Source organism: Gallinula chloropus (genome assembly GCF_964237585.1).
Source record: "Gallinula chloropus genome assembly, chromosome: 27".
Taxonomy (NCBI): domain Eukaryota; kingdom Metazoa; phylum Chordata; class Aves; order Gruiformes; family Rallidae; genus Gallinula; species Gallinula chloropus.
The window spans coordinates 1,026,830-1,053,253 of record NC_140112.1 but is presented as its reverse complement, the minus strand read 5'-3'; the positions used below and the strand labels follow the sequence as shown (position 1 = coordinate 1,053,253).

The following is a 26,424-nucleotide window of genomic DNA, read 5'->3' as shown; positions in this document are numbered from 1 at the left end:
CAGTTTGAGCTCAGCCCACACGACGTTATATTCTGCCCTGTAAATTACAGCTGGTTTGATAGGAGCTTGAGATACTCAGTTCTGGGCTGTAAACAACCCACTCATGATGCAGAAACATGAGAAATCTTTAAGCTTTTGCTATTCCTCTTGGAGTTTGCATCCACCCCCATCCTCAGTAAGAGCAATGGACTTTAAGATCTGTGTTATCTCCTTTGCAGGTCAGTACCATCAAGTGAGGCTGGTATGGGATGATTGTCCATGAAAGCAGCTTTGCCCAGGAAGAGCAGGACAGTCACTGCTTTTTTTGTGGGCCAGCATGTAGACTGTTCTTCAGTTGTGCATCTCCTTTAGAAAACAGTGGTCTCTGCAAAAGGAATTGTCATGACCAACCTCTGGCATGGGATGGACTAGCTTGTTCTGCTCTGCCCTGCCAGGTGACCCCATGCTGGGCCTTGCTGAAAGGCAGCATAAATACCACAGGGCTGCAGAATACCACATGGCCACAATCCCCCAGAGAGCAGACAGGATAGGGATAGGGATGGCTTGAGGTTGGTTGATGTCTCAGGTGATGATAGTTTAGAAACACACCAGAAAAAAAAAAATCCTAAAAGATCCATTTGTACCCCAAGAAAGAACAAAAAAGAAGAAAAAAGATTAGAAAGGGAAAAAAAGAAGAAAAAAAGGCACAATGGTTTCTAGAAGGAGGATATTCTGTCCTTGCCAACAATTCCTTATCCCAAACTGGGCATAAATGTGATTTTCCCAAATCATCCCTGCAGCACTCCCAGTATTTTGTTTCATTTTCAGTTCACTTCCTTCTCCATATATTTTTCCAATGGATCAAAGGATCCATTGGTGAACAACTTTGTACTGAAGTGAGAGACAGCCCAACACAGGCATTAGCACTGGGAGCTCTGAGTCTGAAAATGCCACCTCCAAGGGGACAGGGAATCTCCATCATTTCTCTTACATATAAGGGAAAGCACCTTGAGCAAATGTTCCAGCTGCTGGTGTCTGGATGAACCAGGCTGTAAGGAAAGGGATGTGATATCACATCTGCATCATGCACTGGTGAGATGGGTTGTGGAAGGCTAAACCTATTTCTGGTACCCACATTGTTAAGAGGATGTTGATCATTTGGGATGGGTGCTGAGAAGAACAATAAAAATGATCCAAGGGCTGGAAAAAAACCTGGGATGGAGACATAAAGAACTCAATCTGTTTAGCTTATTAAAAATAAGATCAAGGGGATGAGTGCAGTGTAATGTACAGGATTTTTCCTGGTTAGAAAATGGGTACTAAAATCATTCTGTGATTTAGTGGAGAAAAGAATAATAAGAACAAATGTCTGAAGTCGAAGCCAAAGAAAATTCAAATGGGAAATATGAGCTTGAGTTTTTTTTTTTTGTTAACACTAAGGATGATTAACCACTGGAACAAACTACAAAGAGAAGGGTTGGATTCTCCCTTGCTTTCATTTCTAATGACTTCATTTTCTCTTTCTCAAGAAGGACGAATGCAAACATCTTCCATCAGTTATTTGCATGAGGTGATTTGAACGAAGTTGGAATCTTGACATATTAATTCTCACACTGGATCAGCCTTTGTCAGGGTGAATGTCTGGCTGTGTTGTGGCAAAATTGTCCTTTTTCATCGATTTGGGCAGGGATAAGTAGAGAAACCTAAATCAGAAGTGGTGCAAATTCCAAATTCCCTTGTGTAGTGAGGGACGAGCCTGGGACTTGTCTGGTGAAGAATAAAGCTCCATCAGGAGTGACATTGGCAGGGGTGTGTTAGAGTGCTGTTTACTTCTTCCTCAAGTGCTGGAGAGGGAAACTCACTTTTGCCCAGGCAGCGTGCTCGGTCCTCAGGGAGCAAAAGCTCTTCTGCACATTGAAAGGCCCATGAATGGGACCCAGATGTTCCAGGCAACATTGTTCTTAGTAATACTGAATTTGCACATGCCTGGCACTCCCTGCCAACACCGAGGTTCCCAAGTACTTCTCAGAGAGTGACTTGTTAACTCCCTTGTGCAGGTGAAGAGTGGTTGATGAAAAGCTCCACACAGCCTGTCACTGTGTGCTGGGCAGGCCAGAAAGCCACCCATGTCCTCAGCTGCACCCCCAGCAGTGGGGCCAGCAGGTCTGGGGGGTGATTCTGCCCCTCTGCTGCACTCTGGAGAGCCCCCCCAGGTAATGCTGCATCCAGCTCAGGGATCCCCAGGAGAAGAAGGACACGGAGCTGTTGGAGTGAGTCCAGTAGAGGCAACAGAGATGATCCAAGGGCTGGAGCACTTCTGCCATGGAGCCAGGCTGGCAGAGCTGGGCAGGCTCAGCCCAGAGAAGAGAAGACTGCATCTGGGGAGAGCTCTGAGCCCCTTCCAGTCCCTCGAGGGGCTCTAGGAGACCTGGAGAGGGACTGATGCCCAGGGCAGGGTGGGCCAGGCCCAGGGGAAGGGCCTTCAGCTGCAGGAGGGGGATGGAGAGGGGCTTGGAGGTAGAAATCCTTCCTGGGGATGGGGGAGGCCCTGGCACAGGGTGCCCAGAGAAGCTGGGGCTGCCCTGGGATCCTTGTCAGGGCTCAAGGCCGGGTTGGATGGGGCTTTGGGCACCCTAGACAGATGGGATGAGATGATCATTGAGGTCCCTCCCCACCCCTGTGATTCTATGTGCAGGTTCATCCTGGCACTGATGTAACAGACTGAGGTTTATCATGTTGGGGAGCTCTGAGTCCCACAGATATCAGCTGAATTTGTTCTCAGCTCCCTTGGAGGAGCTTGGTGTTTACTCCCAGGCAGACAGGGAGGGCACTGAAAATCAGTGGGCCCTCCTGAACATTTTAGCCAGAGTAACACCAGAACAAGGACCAAAGTGGCAGAGGGAATCCAGGAGTCTTAAGAGTCTTGGGATTGAGTTTTCTCATCTAGTCCCCAAACCACACTGTTAGAGAGAGCTGCATCACGTCCTCACATGATAACAACTGCTTAAGAAAGAGAAATCCTAATAAATATCATTCATTTACTGTCTTCAATTCTCAACACATTCAGCTGGAAGATCTTGCTGGGTGTCCTAGGAGGGAAGCACTGGCAGGAGAGCAGCTTGGCCTCAACAACACAACATCAGCTGAAATTCTGGTCGTGTGAACATAAAGTGCAGGGAGGGGAGGGGGCAGGGAACCAGTCTTATAGGAGCACATGCAGTAACAGGCTTTAAAATAGCTACAGGAAGGAGCCCTTGGTGTTTAATAGCTGTAAAGAAAAAAAAGCAAATCAAATTCTAGGTATGCCTAGGAGAGAGACAATGGATCTGCAGTTTTGGTCTCTCCATTGCAAAGGTGTGAAGAGCAAACACGTGTGATATGGAGACCAACTCCTGGCTGGAAACCAGCTAACTGGATATGGGCTGCAATGGAAGGGTAGGAGAGATGGCAGCAAATACAGAGCTAGAGAGGGAGAGCAAGAATTAGAGGGCATTCAGCAAAACTGACTGGTAGCTGCATGAAAACAACTTTCCCAGAGTCCTTGTGCAGGGCTGGGGCCAGATAAGAGGAGTGGAGCATCTTTTTTGCATCATGGGGCTGAGTTAACTCCTTGGCTCGGAGCTCATGGTGCAGGAGGCAGCACATGCTGAGTGCTTGTGAGAGCAGCTGTTCAGCATTGCAGGAGTGTTTGAGTCAGAGGGGTTTCCAGGAGCTGAGGCTCCCTGTGGACCTAGAGAAGGATCTGCATTTTGACCTCATTTGCTCTAACTTAAGGGATTCCCTGCCATGTGATGAGAGTAAAACTTCCCAAAGACTCTCTCTAGCCAAGTCCATCATTACAAAGCTGCAGAGCAAACCTCTCTCCTGCCTGGTCTGTGTAGGGTAGGTGACTAAGTCTGTGTCCCACCCGTGTACCAGCATCTCTGCTGGAGTGCTCACAGCTCCCTTGGTGACAGCAGAACTGCAGCCCACTGCAGAGGTGTGACAGCACAGGGATATATATCTGTGGCACTGGGGGAATTCCTGGCCACGGTTCCCAAATTCATCCATGTGAGATTTTACTGCAGAACCAGTGGACCCATGTGGGCAGCAGGGCTGAAAGAGGTGCTGTGATTCCTGGCTCGAGAGCTGACATCCTGCTGAATTCAGCTGACAGAGGAGATGAGGGACACTAACAAGAACTGCTGTCATGCACTTTATCAGCCTGTCAGCAGAGCAGCATGGGGGTTTCAGATGCTTGCTTCTAAGTGAAAAATCTTTTATGCCTAAGAAAGAAGATGCTTTTTGTAAAAAAACCCAAACCCTTTGCTTGATACAAGTAATTAGCTGAAAAATCTTCAGGACTGTTTCTGATGCTACGACACATTTTGTCCTGAATAGATCAGACTTGGAGGTATCATCTCCAGTATCCTATTCCCATGAGCCACCCTGATCAAACAAGCCATCTCCCTTCTGCCATCAGCAGCAGGGTGCCAGCATCACAGCACATGAAGCCCTTGTTATCAAAGCTTGGGAAAGGATGGCGCCAATTACCCAGACTCATATAGTTCAGGATGAGTGATTTACATGAGGATCTCCTTACTGAACACCCTGCAGCCCTAGTTTGAAACCTGCAGCAGCAATAGATGGGAATAAGATCAGGGAATTCCTCAGCAGAGGTGTAATTTATGAGCAGAGACTGAACCCCTTGACTTACTGCAGACCAAGGCTTGTATAATCTGCTGTTGGCGCTTTGTGTCAGTGTGTGATGATAACCCACATCTCTCCCAAAGGCCCAAGGTGTGTGGAGAAGAAAAAGCACACATCTGCACCTGGGAAGGTGTGGTCAGTCCTGTCCATGAGCATTAACCAGGCTGATAGGAGAGATTCCACAGCGCTCCCTCACATCTGCTCTTGGCTCTCCTCCCCTGTGCGCTCACTTGACCACCTCTCAGGCTAGAAGGCTCCTGATGTGTATGGTAGCAGCCAGCTCTTCTCCACCTACCTGCAAACTCAGAAACTGGCAGAGGAAGATGTGTATGTACCATCTGCATCCTGGCAGGGAAACTCTCCTCACAAACTGTACTGCTGAGCTTGGCTGGGCTTCGGGAGCGTTTGCTTCTCAACTCGGAGGGGGAGTGAAGCAGGGAAACATCCCTGGTAGGGTGTGCAGGAAGAACACTGGGTGACTTTCCACTGGCTGTGTGCTGACAAGGGTATGCATGGAGGCCTGGGAGAGATTTATGGGGCCAGCTCTGCCAAACGCTTGCCATCCCACAAAAATTCAGCATCGTGTCCCACAGCGCCTGGCAGGATCACACGTGTTCCCTTCCAATTGCCTGTGGTGGGACATTATTCTCTCCCTTGTGACCTAATGGTCAATGACTTTTATTTCTTGAGCTTGCCTGTTTAATTAAGAAGTTGCTTCCCACCCAAAGGATGGGATAAGCCAGAAAGAAAGGAGCATGCTTTGGAGACTGAAACAAAAACCCAAATGTCAGCTCACCCTCCGTGCTGGCTATTAAAGCTTAATGAAGTGGTTGCATTATGATGGTCATGGGATGCCTTGTAGAATGAGAGCTATTGTGGGTGAAAACTACTTATTTGACATTTCTCAAGTTGCTTTTAGCATTTCTCTTAAATAAGCCTTTATGCTTGGTCTAAACAGCTGAATTTGATGCTTAGTAAAACGCTGGACTGTGCTTTGTCCAAGCACTTTCTGTGCTAGATGGCTTCAGTAAACACTTTAATTCTGAAAAGGAAATAATTGCTAAACTTTCACTGGGGCACCACATGCTGAGGTTACTTAATCCCCTGGTATCAGTACATATTACCAAGCTAAAAGGTAGGATTTCATGTAGATAGAGAAGCTCTAAAGTAATTGGCAATCACACCTGTACTTGCTAATCAACAGCAAAAAAGTAACGACTAGCTAATGTGCACATGTAAACTTCCTTTTAAAGCTAGATAATAAAAGGCTCTGTGGATAGAAAGGATGCACCTTCTGATTGCAGGCTGCACACCCTTCTAGCCTGTCTCACTGCCCATGGAGTAAATGTTTCCCTCTGGACCAGGGAAGAGAGAGCAGCACTGTTCCCTACACAGCTCTGAGTAAAGTGTTCAGAATACAAACTGGACAACAGCAAAGGACAGTCGATCTGCATAAGTCACAGAGTCATGCAATGAAGCACACACAGAGGCTTGGACAAGGTGTTGAGATCAGACCTTTTGTTCAAAACCATGTTTGGTGAAAAAAAAAATCATTTCTTGAACCTGTTTTCCAGGGGAAAAAAAAAAACCACAAACTTTTTTACCTGACTGCAAGGTTTTTTCCAAATTTTGAAAATTTTGATAGAAATTCCTGTCTTTTTAACACAGGAACTAAAGGGGTAAATAGAACTGAGGAGCTTTTTGCTGTTTGAATCTTCAGGGGAAAGAAATGAATCTGCTTTTTATTTCCAGATACTTTTTTTTTTTAATGCAAAGTATTTTTTGGAAGTGAAACCTTTTTGGCTCTTCAATGAGAAGTACAGAAAACATGGGAAAAAAACCCAAAAGCAGCAAATTTTAGCCTTTTGTATCAAAGAACAGGGTTTCCTTGGCTCTTGTGAACAAAAATTCTGCCTGCTACCCCTGCAGCAAGAAGCTGCTTCTGGGGAGCGACCAAGGGGTCTTCCCATGGGAGGAAGACACTGTTCCCAGGCTTGTCAGCACCTTGTCATAGAATCATAGAATCATAGAATGGTCTGGGTTGGAAGGGACCCCAAGGATCACAGAGCTCCAACCCCCTGCCACAGGCAGGGACACCAACCTCCAGGCCTGGAGCTACACAAGGTTGCCCAGGGCCCCATCCAACCTGGCCTTGAACACCCCCAGGGATGGGGCACCCACCCCCTCTCCAGGCAGCCTGTTCCAGCCCCTCACCACTCTTTTTGTAAAAAATTTCCCCCTAATATCTAATCTAAACCTTCCCTCCTCCAGCTTCACTCCATCCCCCTTGTCCTGCCAGTCTCTGCCCTTTAACAAGCTGATTCCCCTCCTGTTCCTCTGCTCCCTTCAGGGACTGGGAGGCTGCAATGAGGTCCCCCCACAGCCTTCTCTTCTCCAGGCTGAACAAGCCCAGTTCCCTCAGCCTCTCTTTGTAGGGCAGGTGCTCCAGCCCTCTGAGCATCATCCTTGTGGCTCCTCTGAACCCTCTCCAACAATTCCACATCCTTCTTGTATTGGGGGCCCCAGCTCTGGAGACAGGACTCCAGCTGGGGAGGGCAGAGCAGAGAGGGACAATCCCCTCCCTGTCCCTGCTGCCACCCCTCTGCTGCTGGAGCCCAGGATCCCATTGGCCCTACGAGCTGCAAGAGCACACAGCTGGAGGACGGCGCGGGCTGCGAGTGAGTAACAAGTGGAGGAGGCTTACAGCACCACGAGGCTGCTGAGGTTCTGGAAGGCGTAATCAGGGATGTGCCAGATCTGGTTGAGAGCCAGGGTCATGGCTTGCAGCGCTGGCAGGTGGTTCAGAGCTTGGACAGGGATCTCCGTCAAGGCGTTATCGTCCAGCCACAGGTGACGCAAGGAGAGCAGCCCTTCAAAGCTCTTCTCAGGTACCACAGAGATCAGGTTTGCATCCAGGCGTCTGAGTGGGAAAAGAAACAGGGTGGGGATAAAGTGAGAGATGGATCCAGCACCTGCTTCATGTGCCCGCAGTGTTGTGCAAAGGGAGTTGTGATGCCGAGGCGGGATGGAGTGATGGCCACAGGGAGATTGGCTCAGGGTGTAAATAGTGATTAGCATAAGGAGGTCTCAGCGCAAGGCTCTTGCCTGTGCTTGGAGGTGTCTGACTGCTGCCAAGGGTGAGCCCTTCCTGACCATCATTTAGTGCTGCCCACTGATGGCAGCTTCTTAAAGTGAGTGAATCCTTTCACACAGAGTCCCCAGACTGACCCTGGCTGTGGCTTGCAGGCACCCCCATTAGAAACGTGGGCAGCTTGTTAAAGTGGGTCCTCTCACACACACTCCCCAGACTGACCCTGGCTGTGGCTTGCAGGCACCCCCCATTAGAAACGGGCATCCAAGCTGCATCCCCTGGGGCTGGGCTTGCCATGCGTCTGCATGAGCCAGTCTGCAGGGGCACAGCCCCTTTTGGGGTGCCCCATAACCCACTCAGCCCCAGAGCAGCCAAACCAAGCAGCCAGAGCCCCATTCCAGAAGAAATTCTGGAAATACAAAATACATGGCAGCTGTGCCTGGGGTCCTGTGTTTGATCCAACCAGCCAGAGCTACCTGCAAAGCACTGGGAACGGCTCAGACCGTGTGTCACAGTGCAGGAATTAAGCCTGTGCTCTCTGCCTTGCACATGTTCAGGCCTTGCTCCTTGATTGCCAATTGCTGGGTTTTTTTTTTTAATCATCATCAACCTTAAGGCAGTGAATTTGAGGTTTCATTTGGTGAGAAACTTTAATTTTTAAGACTTGTTTTTGTTCCAAAATAGAACGTGAAGCCCAAACAATACTGAGCTTATTACGAAACACAGGTTAAAACCCTAGGTTTGGGCATCTCTTGTTTCAACAGTGGTGAGCAGGATACAATGTGTTATCTGTAGATTTAAAAATCAAATTATAAGAGGAAAACACTTCAAATTTGGATGAAATACCAGGAACCAATTACACCAAGGAGAAAGCAAATTCTGATTTCCATTCACAGCCAACAGAGCTTATTTTATTATTCCACACTATCTAAGGGAAAGATCTCTGAATTCAAACTGCAAAGAGAAAGCACAATGTCTCTTATCAAAGCACAAGAGAAGGAAGTTAACAGAACTGCCATGGCCCAGCCCTCAAACCAACAATCATCTTCCATAAAGGAAAGTGCTGTAGAAATCAGCATTTTTGACAATGTAAAGAAATATTTTTGATGAAAGTTGGACACTGGAGCAGACCCCCAGACACTGTTTCTCCCCCCAGCACCAGACCAATGTCCAAAGAGCACAGACACTGCCTTTCCTAGTTCCCAATCCAGTTCCCAGTACCCTGCTATAAACGTTCAGTCTGCAGGAGGAGAGTCAATGCTCCATCAGTTGCACGGAGCAGGGAGGATGTGAGGTGCAAGCTGTGGGCTCTGCAGTGGGGGTATTCCTGGGTGGAATTCTCACATGATCCTGGTAAACAGACCTTTGCCTCTGACACAGAGTGAAGTATATCCTGCACTGGCTGCCCTGACCTTGATGGATAAAGCTGGAGATTGGTACCTGGTTGAGAAGTTCACTCAAACCTTCTGAAGATCTCCCTTGGAAAGCTGTCTTTTAAATACAGTGGAAAGGTCTTGATGCAACATCACGTCAAGCTGAACTCATATCCCAAGGTCTATTAAAATACCCTATTTCATTATTGCCATTTCCCCACATTTCCAAATTGCAATACTATTGTCATGCTGCAAAGGGGCATTTTCTGGTGCAAGGCTGTTCAGCTGAGGGATTTTCAGCCAGATCTACTAATTCCTCTGTGAAGGACAAAAGCACGTTACACCCCAAGCTGAGCTCAGCTGCCACAGGATTAGCATCTTTGCTCAGAGGGCTGACACAAGACTCTTTTCTTCTTGAAGAGGGTGAGCATATTGCAAATTCTGCCTCAATTTACCTCCTGTCACCAAGACTACAAACAAATCATCTTCCCCAAGAAGACAAATCCAAAGAAAAAAAGAGCAGGGAAGCAAAGCCTGCAGCAGCTCAGAGTAAGATTAAAGACTCTATTTGAAATTTTTCATCAAAAATGTTTTGGCAAAAACAAGAACTTTTTGAGCAGAATTAAAGCTCGTGTGGGAAATGTTAATCTTTGCTTAATTTTTCCATTCCTTCTGCAGCATAAGAATTCCGTTAGGCTTTTGGCATCATAATCTGTTTGTTTGTTTGTTTGTTTTAAATAAGTACTGCTTGCTTTTCACATAGGTGTTCTTTCATCCAAATCCCTCTATGCTTACTGAAGATTGCTGTAAAGAGAGTGCTGAGTTTCAGGTTTGATTAATTAAAGGACAGACAATGAAAATATCTGCTGGGAACAGTTATCATTTTTCAAAACCAAATGAAGTTTTCAGAAATAGAGACATTAAAACAGAGCCAAGGGCTGGTACACCAGGCTGAGCTGTCCAAGACAGGGATGGTTCGTGTAAAGGCAGCAAGATGGACCCCTTGACTGTCTTGCTTTATCCCACACCTTGGTCATGAATTCCTGGGTGAAGCCACCTGAGAAACAAGGGAGTTTGGCTTCAGTGTGATGCTGCCTGAAGGTCTTGGGGAAACCATTAACATTGATGGATTTGCTCCATGGTTACTTAGCATATGGTCTGGAAAGGTATTTTTTCACATCCCTAGTGAGAAGGGAGAAGTGGCAATGAGGTAGCATGGGTCCTTGGTGGAATTTTCTGAGGGACTCTGATGCCTCCCTGCCTCTGTATATCCCCCTGGTTAAGTACAGGGGCAATAACTGAGCATCATCTAAGGAGTTTGCTAACAGTTCTGGGTGTCCATGAGCTTTGGACATGCTGCAGCGCCGAGCCAGGCTCTGCTCCATGTCTCCACACGCTGCTGTCAATGAGAGGGCACCTCTGCAAGGGTAAAATGAGCCCCAAGTCTTCTGTCTCCTCACCTCTGCAGGGGCTGCCTCATGCAACACAGCCTGTTGTGATGAGCGTGGCCACTGCCTGTGCGACATGGTTTGGTGAGCGGTGTGCTCAAGTAGTGTTGCTGAGCTCCAGCCATCTAATTGCTGCTGGAATCTGCCTCAGAGGGTGAAAATCAGACCCCAGGCAGTGGAGTGAAAGGGAGACTTTCTGCTGGTGGCAAGGAGCTGGACAAAGACCTGAGCAACCTCAGAAACAGCAGCCTGCTTGGAGCACAGCCCAGCAAGTGCCACCTATCTGGAGGTAGTGAAGTTAAAATTAGGAACAAGGAAGTGTCCTGGTGAAGGCATTTCATGTGTAGCATGATGGGCAGGATTCCTTATGTGCTTTTGCAGCATTGACAAGGGAACAGAGAGCATGGACTGAGTGATGGCTGTGTTCCTGGTACCCAAAGGTCTCTCAGTGGTTTAATGGCTCCCCAGGGAGTTGCTGGCTCCTTCTGGAATAGAGGTGCATTCTTTCTAATAAAAGCTGTGCATGCAGGGATTGCTAATTGCTATGGCTTTCAGACAGCTCTCCACTCTCTTCTGGAAGGAGAAAACCTTAAGTTCTTGGCACAGAGTTGTTAGTAATTATATCAATTATACTAAACAAAAACCAACCCAACAGTTCTCTCCTTTCTTCAGTGTGTGACTCTGGCTCCCTAAGTGTTTTGTGTTATGATTTATACCTAAGATAATTGGACTGATTAGTGGGTAAATGGGACAGCACAGGCTGGGGCTGGCTCCTCACCTTCCACGGAGATGTTTGAGTTTTTATTTCACCAAATCTGACAGTTGGTTTTCCTTCCAAGCATTAACCCATTTGTTGCTTACAGAGGGAGATGCGGCTTTCAATAGAGCTGCTGGATGGCTTGGAAGTGAGACTTCACCTCATGCCTGCTGCTGAGCAGTCCTGTAGGTCTGCAGAGTGGATGAGACACAGTGATCTCCAGGTGTCTGCATGGACAAGACTTCCAAGTGACTTCACAGGCTCAAGTGAGGCACTGCAGAGCAGCATCCTGTCTGTTGCAGATATTCAAGGACAAATGGCACATGAAAACCACCAGCTGCTTGAAAATCTCAGCTCCTGCCTTTAGATCTGCATCTACTGCTGATAGTTATGGGGCATTTCTGTGACTTCAACCTGATGATCAAAATTCCTGGAAGTGCCTGGAATCACCTCAGATTTTATGCCATTTTCTGGTTTAGGGACTACAGGGATGGGGAAAGAGGGAGCTGCCTGGAAAGAACACCAAAAGTCCATGGCTTTTGGCCTGGGGCATTACCTATGTCATCTTTGTTCATGACTTTGCTGAGCCATGGTGAGAGGAGCAGTTCAGCACCAAATGCATCTATGTTTAAGCCCTGTCAGGTGGTGCCTTTCCTGCTGCTGCAGCCAGTAGCAGCTCTGAGAACCAAAGGAACTTGTGTGGGGTGGGAAAAGGAAGACTTTCCTTGGGCAGGTCAGTGTCAGGTAGGCTTTGTGTGGTGCAGGGGTAAAAGCCCAGCATGCCTTTGAAGAGCCCTTCATTGCTTTGAGCTTTGTCTGTGTTTCATACAGGCTTGAGGAGGAATCACCTGCCTTCTTGCCATGAACAGTCTAGAGATGCTGTCAGGATCAAAACCATTCCTAGAAGGAACCAAGCAGGTAGGGAAATAATTTTCTAATAAGAAAAGGTCAAGAGTGGGAGATTCATCCCTCCTAGTGTGCAGAAGATAGGCCAGCACAAGCAGTGCAGCCATTCAGGTGGTCCAGTCAGTGCTGAGTCTTTGTGCAGCTGCCAGTGCAGAGAGCATGCCATGAGTTTTCTATTAATTCTGACAGGTCAAGCTTTAATCTCAGATCTTTGGCTTCCTGTGCCACAGACCCAGCAGTTACTAAGAACTGTCTTGTTCCAAGAACTTCTTCCAGAGCATTTCAGAGGATGTACAAGTTCATCTCCCACACATCTGTGAGCAGATGCACCCTGCAGTCTGTAAGAGGACTGGCAGAAGTGTGCAGAAGTGGATAACCAGAAACAGCCTCTCTGTTCCCTAACACACATGGTGCAAACCTCAACCTGCAACTGGCAGGAGCAACATTCCCCATATCTTTCCAGTTCCTTCTGGCTGTGGAACATTTACAGGGGTAGCTGCAGCCTGGAAGCTAATAAGAATGCACAATGCCATGCTGTCAGGAAATAGCCCACCTTTTGCTGCTGTTCTTCCTTCCTTGCCTACAGTAGAGACAGTCATGGCTGGCTGGCTGGATGCCTCAGACAAACTATCTGCAGTAACCAGTCTGCAGGATAGACTGTGATGTTCCTCCACTGCCCACAGTCCAGGGTCCCACAATGGGACAGTGGGACATCAAACTCTAACCCATCCTTCCAGCATTTTTTTGCAGTATCTTGGGCTTCCCTTGATAAAGTTGGAGAGCATTTGCCACCAGATACCATGTGCAGCATTGGGTGGTACTGAGCTTGGATATTCCCTCTCCAAATCAAGGAGCTTCTCTGCATCTTGATCATCTGCCAACAGCAGAATAGAGGACATAAAGAAGTGATGGTCTGGAGAGAAAGGTGTAGCCCTTGAAAGAGTGAGGACTGACCTGGCAGCAGTGGGAGGAAGAGCTGGTTGCCCACCCCTCCCTGAGACCACCATCTTCCTGAGGAGTGAGGTGCTTGCTGTCTTCCCTGGCCCCAGCATGCATGTGTGTCGGCTGAAGAGAGCTGATCTCACCAGAAATGTCTAATTGGTGCCTTCAGGCAATCATGTCTCTCTTCCTGTCTGAGTTTATCTTGAAAGGCTTGATTTAGTTACCTCCTATCCCATAATAGGATCTAAGTTCCTTGTAGTAACATAAGAAGGAGATGATGTCACTGCAGCTAAACTTCTCTGATAACTTCCTAATGACTGGGGCCAACATCTCACCTCTTTTCTCAGGCAAAACTCCCAGACACACTGCACCAGGACCTGGCTTCTGAGCTCCTGGGGAGCTCACCATGTGAGGAGCTCAGGGCACAGCAAGGGAGGACAGCTCCAGAGCCCTGCAAAATACCCTGCTCAAAGGCACTCTGTCCTCCTCTGCCACTCTTCTTTGCAAGCCAGGTCCACACGTGCTGCTCTTTCTGTCAGGTACAGCACCTGAAAGGGCCTGGACACACAAAGATAGGAGGTTCTTGGTCCCAAACAACCCAGGTGAAGAGCAAAGGCTTCCATGACCTGATACCAAATGGGACATGAGAAAGGCAGCCAGTGATTGCAGCGCTAACCTGGAAGATGGGCAACTACATTACATTTCTTCTCTGCCTGTCATGTCCTTCTGGTCATAATGTACTGCAGATACAGTGGGAGAATGGACCTGCTGGAGCAGGTCCAGAGGAGGCCACAAAAATGACCAAGGAGCTGGAATAACTCTGCTATGAGGTAAGGCTGGGAGACATGGGTTTGTTCAGCCTAGAGAATGCTTATTGTGAGCTTTCTATACTTAAAGGAGGCTTACAAGAAAGACAGGGACAGACATTTTAGTAGGGCCCGTAGTGAGAGGACAAGGGATAATGGTTTTAAACCCAAAGAAGGCAGATTCAAACTAGATAGAAGGAAGATGATTTTATGATGAGTGGTGAAACACTGGCACAGGTTTCAGAGAGAATTATAGATGCCCCATCCCTGGAAACATTCAAGGTCAGGTTGGACAGGGCACTAAGCAACCTTATCTGGATGAAGATGTCCTTGATCATTGGAGGGGGTTGGACTAGGTGATCTTTGAAGGTGTCTTCTTTGTGATTCTATGAATGACACGTTACTGAATAGGTAAAACATGGATTGTAGGCCTGCTCTAACACCTGGGATTACTTCCACCACCACAGAAGTGCTCAGAGCCCTCAAGCAAGACTCCTAAGAGCTCCCTAGCTCTGTTTCCAGACTAGAAACTCTTGTGAAATGCAGTGAATGAAGGTGCAAGACACAAACATGTTTCCAGTTGGCTGTGGAACAAGTCCTGGTGGAAAAGTTTGCAGGGCTCTCTTTGGACTGCAATGAGTCTTCACTCCTGACTAAACAGGACATGTATCTCTGGGAAGCCCTCCATGAAGGATGCTCAGGAAATGAAATCAGAGCAATACCTAGACTCCACACAAAGTGCCTTTGGTACAGACAAGAGGGCTTTGTTATCCCCAGTTGCATACACCTCCAAAACCCCTCAGGTCAGAACCGTCCAGGAAGGATTGCCAAAATCTCTGTGCAGCTATAGAAACTGCTGACAGTTGGGTAGCTGCACACCAGTGCTACACCAACTCCCTGACCAGCCCTCTCCCTGGGCACCTGGCATGGTCCCCCTTGCCCATGGTTCCAGGCTTGGGGGAATGCACATGGCACAGGAAGCAGCCAGAAGCTAAGCAGAGTGGCTCAAAGGCCCACCAAGAAGTGTGGGTCCTACATATTTGCTGGGAAATGTGGTGTTTGTCAAGCACACAAGAGAGAAGGGACAGCAGCTCTTGCTGACAGAAGGAATGGGAAGCACTTCTCAACAGCTCTCAGTAGGTCACGGTGACCTGAGAGATAACCAGGGCCTAGCATGTCCTGGGACATAGAAGCCAGCTCACATCTGGAATGCTCAGGGACCAGGGCCAGACCAGACAGAATCATATCTTGGTTGGAAGGGACTTTTCGGGTGATCAAGTCCAAACATCAACCTAACCTGCCAAACCCACCACTACACCATGTCCCTAAGCACTGCATCTACCCATCTTTTAAATACCTACAGGGATGGTGACTCCACCCCCTCCCTGGGCAGCCCATTCCAATGCCTGGGAACCCTCTACATGAAGAAATTTGTTGCAACATCCAATCTAAACCTACCCTGGCATACTTGAGGCCATTTCCTCTTGTCCTGTTGCTGGTCACTAGGGAGAAGTCAGCACCCACCTCTCTACAACCTCCCTTCAGCTGGGTGTAGAAAGCAACGGGGCCTCCTCCAGACTAAACAGACACTCCTTATTATGCCCCTGCATCACAAGGTCCCTGGCTGGCAGTGGGGACCTGCAGGGTGGTCACAGAGGTGTTCATGTGTGCCTTGCTCCATACCCTCTCCACTTGTGAGCTGACATGCAGATAGGGCTCCAGATGTGTTTGGCTCAGGCCTTGCTGGACCAGTGGTTGGTTTGTTCTGATGGACCCTTATGTGGGTGCTTCCTCCTGTGCCCCAGTGTGTTTGAATGCTTCCTGGAGCTGGGTGAGCACCCATAGGATCCCCTATGACCTTCCAATACAACCATCTTTATTTTAGCAATTAAACCTTCACCCTTCAAGCTCACAGAGTGTTCTGGGGCAAAGCACTGGCCTTTGCTGACAGCCTCAGTGGCCATGCATGTGGTGCATCAATTCTCACTGAACACATGTGGTCCACAGCAGGCCAGATGTTGTCCTGGAGAAGAGTGCACCACAGCTCTCCATCTCCTCAGGGCCTGAGGGTCTCTGGGTTTAGCTCCTGCACAAGTTACCAGGCTGTTTTCAACAGCATGGCAGCTGCAAGCCCTCTGGAGCCAGCGCTGGGATCTGTGGGCCTGTCCCTTGGCTCCTTCTCTGGCTGAGGTGATCCTCCATGGACCAGACAAAGCAATTTTGGGGCCACACCAGGAAGCTCTGTGCTCCTTCTGGAAGCCGGGGCTGCTTTCGAGGTATAACACAGAGCTGTGCAAACAGGGTGTATTCCTTTGGCTGGGATTTGGAGCTACCTGTGCACTGTCCCTGCTCTGCCCATGTGGGACCCTGGACAAGTTGCTGGGCTTTTCTTTGCTCCCCCCTCCCTCTGCCCAAAGGGAGCAGCACCTCTGCCCTGCAATGCAAGGGGCTGTGGGGGGAACCTGCCTCCCTTCCAGAGCCATCTCTAGTGCAGGTGGCTGTTAGGAGACAGATTGCTTGGGCCATCCACAGCCTGAGCTAGCAGGGACCTGACAGATCATCACACTGAGCTCACTGTGTCTGAGAGGGCTGGTTCCTGCTGCTCCTAAAATTTGATGCACATCACATCACTTGACTAAAAAGTAACTTTATGCCTATCCTACCAACACAGCTTCCTACCCTGAACCTCATAAACTGAGACAGTTCTGTACTTTTCATCCCTGGGTCTCACTAGACTGACTGTGCTCCCACCTACCATGCTGTGGGAGGAACTTCTTGAAGTCCACAGGATTATGAAAGAGTCAGAGAGTTTAAGGTGAGAGCAGACAGGTACATCTTGCTTAGAGACCTACATGCTGCATAGATGGGTGCCAGTTTAAATATGCTGTTCATTTCTTGCTTGCCTTCTTTCAGTTCACCTGAAGCTTCTCTGTGGCTCATCAGGAGTGCTTCCATGTAACATCTGGGACCCATCTTCCTTTTGCACTGACACATCTACTGTATGTAAACATCTGGGACCCATCTCCACCGCTGTGTGGTTGTATCTACTGTATAGAACATCTGGGACCCATTGTCTGTTTTCTCTATGGAGTTGTCACTGGGGAAATGCAGCGTGCCCTGGATGCTGATGTGCATAAGTGAGAGAGTTCAGGTTCATGAGTCCTCATAATAAAGGTCAATGGAAAACACATTGGAGTTCACTATATGACTCATCTGTGAGAGTCTCTGTGTGTGTGTGTGGATTGTGGCTGTGAGCTGTGATTATTATTTCTTTAGTACCTACCATGTTCTAGGCACTGGGAGGGAGTCAAGATAGGATGTGGCTCTTCCTGAAAGCTGTTACAGCCTGAGATGGGAACTGACAGTGCATATGAGAGAGGTATGGATGTGGAGTGTTGTGTCCAGTTCTGGGCTCCCTGGGATCAAACAGACAGGGATCTCCTGGAGAGAGTCCAGAGGAGGCTACGGAGATGCTGAAGGGCCTGGAGCATCTCCCCTGTGAGGAAAGGCTGAGTGAGCTGGGGCTGTTCAGCCTGGAGAGAAGAAGACTAAGGGGGGACCTGATTAATGGTTATAAATATCTTCAGTATGGGATGCAGGGGGAATGGGCAGCCCCTTTTCAGTGTCTGTGGGGACAGGACCAGGGGCAATGGCTGCAAGTTGGAGCACAGGGAGTTCCACACCAACCTGGGGAAGAACTTTTCCCCAGTGAGGCTGAGGGAGCCCTGGGACAGGCTGCCCAGGGGGTGTGGAGTCTCCATCTCTGGAGAGATTCCAGCCCCGTCTGGACACCGCCCTGTGCAATATGAGCTGGGGAGCTGCTTTGGCAGGGGGGTTGGACCCCAGGAGCTCTCCAGGTCCCTTCCAACCCCTACAATTCTGTGATTCTATGATTCTCTGTTTGTCAGAGTCTCTGCTGAGGGATGTTTTCTTATTGAAATATGGGTGCTACAATCACTGTAGTGTGGGCAGAGAGAGGCAGGAACGATACTGATAGGCAAGTGACCACAAGTTCCAGCTTGGTCTGAATGGATTTTGATCCATTTATCAAAATGGAACTGCTGGTTGACACACTGGATTGCAGGCAGTCAATATAGAAAGGTTTGGAGGTGACTACAGTACGTGATGGGTACAGCCATGCAGGTATCACCTCTGCCAAGCTCCAAGCCAAGTACAGCTCACGCCACCCAACCTCTGCTGTGACCTCTTCACTTGATGCACCCAGTACCCATGTCAGGAGCCTTTCTCATTTCTGACTTGCCCCCAGAACTACAGCTACAACTTCAAACCCCTCCAGCTTTGGAGTAAAGAGAAATTCTTCTCTGGGTAATGGTTAATGCTCCTTGCAGCTGTATTTTTGGGCACGATGATCTCCTCTGATAGCTTTCTCTGAGGGCTACACAGGTGAGTGCTGTGCCACATGCATCATGGGGCCATGGGGCAGGAGAGCTGCTCAGCTCTGCTCTTGTGTTCATCTCTTATGTGTGTTAGCAAAGTGATCTGGGTTTTCCTTTCCAGGGGTAGGAAGAACCCATCTCATCCAATCCTTATTCACACAGAACTTGAAACCAATTTTTAGGGTCTTTCCATAGCCAGAAGAGAAAACCAGAGTCCTTCAGAGAGTGATTCATCCCCCCAGACAGGGCTCTGAGATAACAGTGGTGATTCACCCTCTGGAGATGCTGATCATCTTCCCCTGATGACTAGCTGAGATGAGTAATATCCAGACAGGCTACAGGCAGAGGAGACAAATCCACCTGGTCTGCCTGAGGGAGATGTGGGCACAGCAGAACTTTACCTTGAAGGGAAGGAAGGTTTTGTAGGGAGGCCATGAAGGATGACTCAGAAGAATTTTACTTCATTCCTGGTGGTATCTTAGGATCTCACACCATGAAAGATGGATCTAGCACTCCAGCCACAGCAGAGGCACAAAGACACCAACCTCCTGGTCCCAACCACTCAGCTTCCCAACTACAAACGTGACCCAGGTTAATCACTGCGATGCCAAATGCCAGTGTGGCTGATCCCACTGCTGCTCTTTGAGGGCTGCAACGGGGAGGCACTGAAGCTGCTTGTTGTGTCCTGCCAGAAACACAGTGACCAAACCACAGTTTTTGCCCCTCTAAAAGAGGGTGACATGTTTCCTGCCAAGATTTGCAGATGGGTTTTGGAAGTGCATTATTGCCCATCGTTGCAGCAAAGATGCTAGTGCTCTTCAAAAGCACATTCCATAAACACCATGGGGACACAAGCTGAACGGCAGAGAGAGCTGCTGGAATATGAAATAAGGTCCAGCCACACACTTTGTTTTCCAGTCTGGGACACCCTTGGACCCAGAGCAGGGATTTGGATCAGGCCAGTGTCAGCAGAGGACCAAGTCCAGAATCTGAATCTTGAACTGGATTTATGATTTAATACAGCTTTTTCTCCTCAAACCTAGTCTGATATTGCCAAGTTATTGCTGCCAGTCCTAGAGACAAGCACAGATCTTCAGTGACAGCTCAGACTTGGTGGAGAAAAGAGCTAGCAAGTGGCAGGCTGGGTGACAGCCTGTGGTACGTGGAAGCAGAAGAATCTTGTCTGCTCAAAGTCTAAGCCAAAAAGCAGTAACTCCTCTAAATTTAGCTTATCACTCATGAAATAGTTGACAAGATGTGCCCATGGAGGAGGAGAGCCTCAGTCCCTTCCACGGACATCAGCCCACCTGAATGCAAAGACAGAGACCACAGCTGGAACATTTCCTCCCTATCTGTGCACTGGCTCAACTATCCAAGCTACAGGGGCCACCTGAGCATTTTAAGGTGAACCTCAGGTGTGCACACTACACCTGGGAGGAAAGATCATGGCAACACAGAGCCAGAGAGGCTCCTGCTTCCATACAGCCAGAGAGGGATACTAACAGCAGCCACACTTCAGGAAGGGCTCACCATACCATGGCTACATCTCTGCATGGGAGTTACCCACAGTACATCCAGATGTGTGGCACAGCTGGCTGTGGTGTTCACTTGGAATGTGGTCTTGGCCTCTCCAGACTTTCTTCATTGTAGAAATAACATTAAAACACTTGAACTGCCAAAATGGAGACCAGACTTCTGGGAACAGGGGTGGCCACAAAACTCCACTGCTTTAGCCCCTCTCCAGAGCTGGCTGCTGAGAAGAGCTGCCTCAGGGAAAAGAGGGGATTTCAGAGGAGGCACAGGAAGGTTTTGAGCGGCAAGTGTCTTACTGAGTGGAGGAAACATCTTTAGCATCTCGTCTGCACCGTGACACTTGTTCTGCACTCTTTTTCCTGCCACAGGCATGCTTGCTGCTGAAAAGTGGTCTATGACAGGTGAAATTAAAGCTCCTGTGCTCTCAGAAGCAGTGATTGTCAACAAAGCAGTTGTGGTTGCTTTGTTTCAGTCTGTCTTCAGGGTCACCACTAAGAACTACCTCACTGCTCTTCCCTGACTTCATTTCCATTGTGCCCCAGAAAGACCCCGTAGCCAATAAATCACATTATGGGGCTGAGGTGGTCTTTCCACACCACAACTTCTATGCCAACAGACTGTAAGTCACTGCCATGTTATGTTGACTTTATAGACTTCTGGTTTTTTCCATAGCTTTTATCCTCTAAACACCCAGTGGAAACAACACCTTCCTTAAACCCAACTGCATCACATGTGATTTATGGAGAGGAATATTGCTGCTAACAGCAAACTGTCAGATCCCAAACAGATCAAAGAAGTGAAACAAGGACTAAATTGACTGAGCTCTTCAGGCCATGCTGATTCCAAAGCATTTTTGAAAACTTTTTCTTCCTTCTGTCATAAGAATTTATGTGCTTGTGAGAATGTGATCAGGTGGGAAGAGCTTTTCCCCTTTGTCTACATCAAAGTCCACATGTTCTCAAAGTCCTGTAAGTCATTCTTTGCATTTTAATCTCTGGTCACATATATAAAAATAATTACCTGCCTTGAGGGACAGAGGATGGAGTAGTATTTATTGCATTCCCATAAGGCTCCAAAAGTTTCTTCCTAAAGGTATCAGAGAAGTGGGAAACCAATGGCTTGGAGGAGCTGGATTGTTTTAGTTAGAGGTAAAATGAACCTGTGTGCTAAGAGGTTGTGAGTAAAGTAAATCTGGTGGGAAATCAGAATATAATGGAAAAATGTGTTTGTGGCAAACATGAAAATGCTTGTAGCATTTTTAAGAACACTGTGTATGACATGGTTTGTCCTCCAGACTGCATCCTGTCATCTTAGGAAGGCATCAAATCCTTCTGCAGGACAGATGTGAAGAGGACAGACTGCTGTCATACAAGCATCTGAAATGGGAAAGTGATGACTCTCTCTCCTCTGAAGCAGGGTTAGCAGTTGTTTCTGGACAAATCCCTGCACATGCAAGCCAGGGGATGGGCTGTGGTTAACTCCTTGATTCACACACCATGCTCCAGGCACCGAGGACTTAATGAGGACATCGACTGTGACACACAGGTGGGTATCACAGATAGAAGTCATCTCAACTATACTCAGGTGTCTCCTTTTAAACTGTGTCCCCTCCTCCTGGAGAAGACCAGGCACCCTGTAAGTGATGCACCCCCAAATGAAGGTTCCTGTTTCCCAGCAGATGAGTCTCTCCCCCAGTGTATCTGCTTCTCCTGACTAAAGACCGATGCTCAAACACATGAAGAGGAGCTCAGCTGATGCATTCCACTCTGCTGATGTCCCACTGGGGTTAGGTGAGTTTATGTGTATCGGTGTCTCTGTGCCAGCTGTGTCCACACCAGTGCTCTGGGGTCTACATGCAGTGACACAAGGCTCTGTGGGAGGAGAAATGAGCTACCATGGCACAGGACAGAAAGGGGTGCATGTCTTTGTCCAGCAGGAAGAAATGTGACTGGAAGCTTTGTGCCTATGTCCTACTGGGACAAAAACCCTGCTACTGTCCTAGGGATGCCCTAAGTCTCTCAGAATCCCAGCAATTCACTGTTAGTGCAGTTCCTCCTCAGTCTGGAGGAGGGAAAGCCAAGGAAATGCAGAGCTCTGGGATTCAGGCCCCAGATCAGCCTTCTGGAAGCACAACCTGGTACCATGAACCTGAACTACAGCAGTAACTTTGGGAAAGCTGCACTGGGCCACTCAGAAACCTTACCCTCCTGGAGTCCCTGGCCTCAAAGCAGGTGAGAAGCTGTGATGACTGTCCTGAGGCCACCATGTAGCCACCCATGCTGGAAAAGCTCTCACACTCTTCTGGCTGGCACTAATCTCCCCTTTCCCCCTCCAAACTGCTGTAGGCAACACCTACCTGAGAGCCAGACACACGCCAAGCACCTTCATAAAGTGCTGATCTGTGAGAAACTCCAATAAAGAGCCAAGCCATTCACATCACTTTCCATAGGTATTTGAAAAAAGAAAGACCCAGAGTTTATCTTGATCTCTTAATCCATCAGGTTTCTTTTCTCTGCTCTCTCTACCTCTGCAAGCCTGGTAATTTTAATTTATAGCACCTGCTCACTTTGAAATACCTTGGACTCCTTCTGCCTGGCACAGGAACAGACACAGTGCCCATCTGCTTTAGGTAAGTGCTCACAAACCACAAAGTCGTTAATTAGCCTGACACACGACTCTTCCAGAATACACATGGTATGTTGTTACTGCACCTATAAACCACTGGTAACCAGACACTCTGCCAGGGGATCACAACTGGATCAGAGAATTACGTAAAGCCTTGGCACCCCTCACGGGGCTCAGAGCCTTGCCATCGGCTGTGCATGTTCTCTCTAATCTTCCCCACTGGGCTTCCCAAAATGCTTCCCAGATAAAGCAACATGTCCGGGAAGCAGCTCCCTGACACTTGGTAGGAGGCTCAGCCTGCAGAGCTTTGTATTCCCCCTCTTTTGAAATCCAAATTCCTCTTTGTATTCATCTGGTGATCCCCGCCAAGATCTCCTTCCTGACAGCTTTGGGCTCCAGGCGCTGATGCCTCCACATCCTGTATCTGACAGGGAGCAGGGCAGGTCTAATTCAGGCCCCAGGGGCATGGCTGCAGCTTCAGAGGACCTGTGATGAGGGGTATTTGTAAGGATAGATGTGTCTGATGTGGATGGGGGTATTTGGGTGGATTTGACACTTGCCTCCTCAGGCTGGCTGGCATCCATGGGGCAGGGTGAATCATGAGCACCTCTGGTTGGGAAACACTGAACCCCCGCAGTGAATGCTTCCCTCTGAAGAGGGAGTGCCCCAGACTGCAGGAAGTCACTGATGAGTGATACTCAGTGCTACACAGCATGCCAACCCAGAGGAGCCAAGATTTGGGTCAGCACATAAGGTGGTGTGGAATGGGTGTCCCAGACCTACAGACGCCCATGGCGCAGAGGCTGGAAACCTCACAGTGGCTGTGTTAGAATCTGCAGGAGGAAGCCCTGTTAGTGTGCTTGAAATATCATCCAAAACTCAGGACTGCATCCTCCTCAGTTAGAAAAGGTATGGGGAGATCACACAGGGCAATGGGGAGATCACACAGGGCAATGGGAACATCCTCTTGAGAGCATCCACAAGGAACACCCTGACCCACACACCTCACCTAAGCCTGTCTGAATCTAAAGTCAGGTTGTTTGGCATGCTGTCTGTCCCATGGACTTGAGTTTCAGTAACTGAGGTTTCCTGAGAGCCAGTATGCCTCCCCTAGGCTACGACTTACAGTTAGTGTCTTCCCTTCCTACAGCTCAACACGTCTCTTGTGGGTGACACCACACCTGACACCTGGCCAAAGCTTGCAGCTCCTTGTCTGAAGATAGATCCTCATCTTAGCCAGATCACAAGGCAAGAGCAGGGAGAAGCCCACAGAAGGAGAGCAGTGCAAGCATGCTTGTTATGACACCTGGCCAGTGTTTCTCCTTCCTTGTTTCTGGTCTTCTAGAGACAGATGTGTGAGCAGGAGCCAGGCCATGTTAGCAGAGAGCTGCTGCTTCTTCTCCCTGGAAGTGGAGTCCTTTGTTCAGGCTGCCACAAAAAAAGCCACATGGGAAGGTGTGCAGTCTGCATGTGCAATGCAAGAGGACTCCAACATGGAACAAGCTTTCCTGGGGGCAAGGTACTCTGGAGAAGAGAGTTCATGCCTGACTGTGCCACAAACTCCCTGATTATTCTGGACAGGAGAGTCCTACTTCCATGTGCATCATCCCCCAAGAAATAGGAGGAGTAACTTCCCTCTGCCCTCTGAGTGATGGTGTTTATTGGAGGCTCTTTCTGCCTTGACTTTCTTCTCCTCAAGCATGTGTCTGTAAATTGATCTGCTGCTGTTAGAGACTCCCAAACTTGCTGCAAACTTCCTAGCTGGCACCATGACCTCACAGCAGGCATCTTGCAGAGCCTGAGGAGCATCTGGCTGCCTGCATGGTCCAAGTACTCTCAGCCAGCAAGCAGTGGGACTTCAGTACAGGTCAGAACATTCCTCATACCTGGGACCCCAGCTTGAGCCCCAGCAGCACAGCAAAGGGACCTAGCAGTTCAGTTCCAAAAGCTGCCTGTCTCAGTGGGCATCCTCTCAAGGCTCAGAAGAAGAGACAGCTGCCTCTTTTGGTGGCAACTGGAGTTTATTGATCATTATTCTTTTGCTTTCCTCTTTCAGGGACTCCACTGACTCATTAGGCTTTTGCTACATTCCACCTCAGCTTGGTGCTGTGCAGGCAGTAAATCCCACCCTCCCTCTGTCCCACAGTGGCCAGAAGCATCCCCTCCTGTCCCACTGGCTTGGCCCCCTCATGCCTTGAGTCGCCTGCTAGAGCTATGCTGAAAACAACTGTGCTCAGCTTCCACTTGGTTTGGCTGCTTCTGTTGGAAACCTGAGAAAAAAACTTGTGCATGGAGAAGCCTGTTCCTCCTCTCCCATGTGAGCTTAAGGTAACACATTCTTTCCCTTTATATCCTGTCTGAATCCCAGGATGACGAACGTTGACATCAAATGCAAATATCTGAAAGAGCAAGAAAATAACCAGCACACAATCCCTTTCTGTTCAGCACTGCTGTCTGTTCCACTCCACTCCCCTTGGCTCCCATTTGCACCCCTGTTTTCTAGCTGTCCTGCCTGCTCAGCATGTGTTGCAGGTAGTTAATGTGCCATGAAAAGCTGGTAACTCATGAAGTGCCATGATGTGCCATGAAGCCACTTCCCCTTCTGAATGGAAAAAAATAAGACTCTGGGCAACATGAGTACACTGGGTCTCAGCCTGAACAGGATCCATGGAATCATAGAATGTGTAAGGTTGGAAGGGACCTTTAGGCATCATCTAGTCCAACTCCCCTGCAGTGAGCAGGGACATCTTCACTAGATGAGGTCGCTCAGAGCCCCATCAAGCCTGACCTGGAATATTTCCAGGGATGGGGCCCCTGCCACCTCTCTGGGCAACCTCTGCCAGTCACACACCACCCTCCTTTGAAGAACTTTTTCCTAATACCCAACCTAAATCACCCCTTTTCCAGTTCAAAACCATCCCCAGTTCTTCCCCAGCTTCCTACAGGCACCTGTCAGGGATGGGAAGGGGCTTTAAGGTCCCCCCACAGCCTTCTCTCCTCCAGGCTGAACCAGCCCAGCTCTCCCAGCCTGGTTTCACAGGAGAGCTGCTCCAGCCCTTGGATCATGTTTGTGGCCTCCTCTGGACATGCTCCAACAGGCCCATGTCCTTCTTGTGCTGAGGACTCCAAAGCTGGACACTTTGGAGGTGAGGTCTCTTCTCAGGTGAGGTCTGACCAGAACAGAGGGGCAGAATCACCTCTCCTGATCTGCTGGCCAGGATGTGGTTGGCCCAGAAGGAATGTTGGAAACTGTTCTGGGAGTGACCTATGGGTGTTCCCTGCTGGCTGAGCTTTTGGCAATGTATACACAAGTCTCAGAAGCTTGTGGAAAATGACTCAGGTATTTGAAAAAGAGGGGAACAAAATATGTCTAACAGGGACCTGTACTAGAGGCTAAGATTAGTAACCACATTTGGAGAAGTCATGGCAGCACCAAATAAAACAGCATCTTAGCTCTGTGTCTGCCTTAAGACATAGTGACTGTCCACACTCTGCCACCTCTCTTTTTCAAATCATTTCTCTTTATGGAGCTTTTCCCTGCTTGAAAGGAGAAGGAGGCTATGGAAAAGCATCTCTAAACATCACCTAGAAGGAGAACTGCAAGACTCTGCAAGCATGGCTTCTCCCTTGGGGGAGTGGCACAGGATGGAGACCTGGGAGGAAAGCAGGTCATGCTTTAAGCAGCTCAAGACACAGTGGTTACAGGAGGCTGGTCTGGAGAAACCACTTCCAGCCAATGTTTCTGACAAAAAGACAGAGTAAGACTAGGATTTAAGTTAAGGATTAAGGTTAAGGTTGGTTTTTCAGTGGTCCATCCCTGTTCAAAATACTCTTACAAGCTTCAGCAGTGTGGCTGACATGGAACAGACCTTCCCTGA

The 26,424-nt window shown here is 48.6% G+C and overlaps 1 protein-coding gene across 1 annotated transcript in view; it reads right to left on the bottom strand.

The window, feature by feature from the left end:
- The window catches only part of LGR6 (leucine rich repeat containing G protein-coupled receptor 6), a gene marked incomplete at both ends in the record, with an annotated part of 132,027 nt that overhangs the window by 39,016 nt on the left and 66,587 nt on the right, over positions 1-26,424 (bottom strand). The window contains one exon of the mRNA XM_084275806.1: positions 7,373-7,588. Coding sequence (XP_084131932.1) covers positions 7,373-7,588 — 216 coding nt within the window. The remainder of the gene's footprint in view (positions 1-7,372; positions 7,589-26,424) is intronic.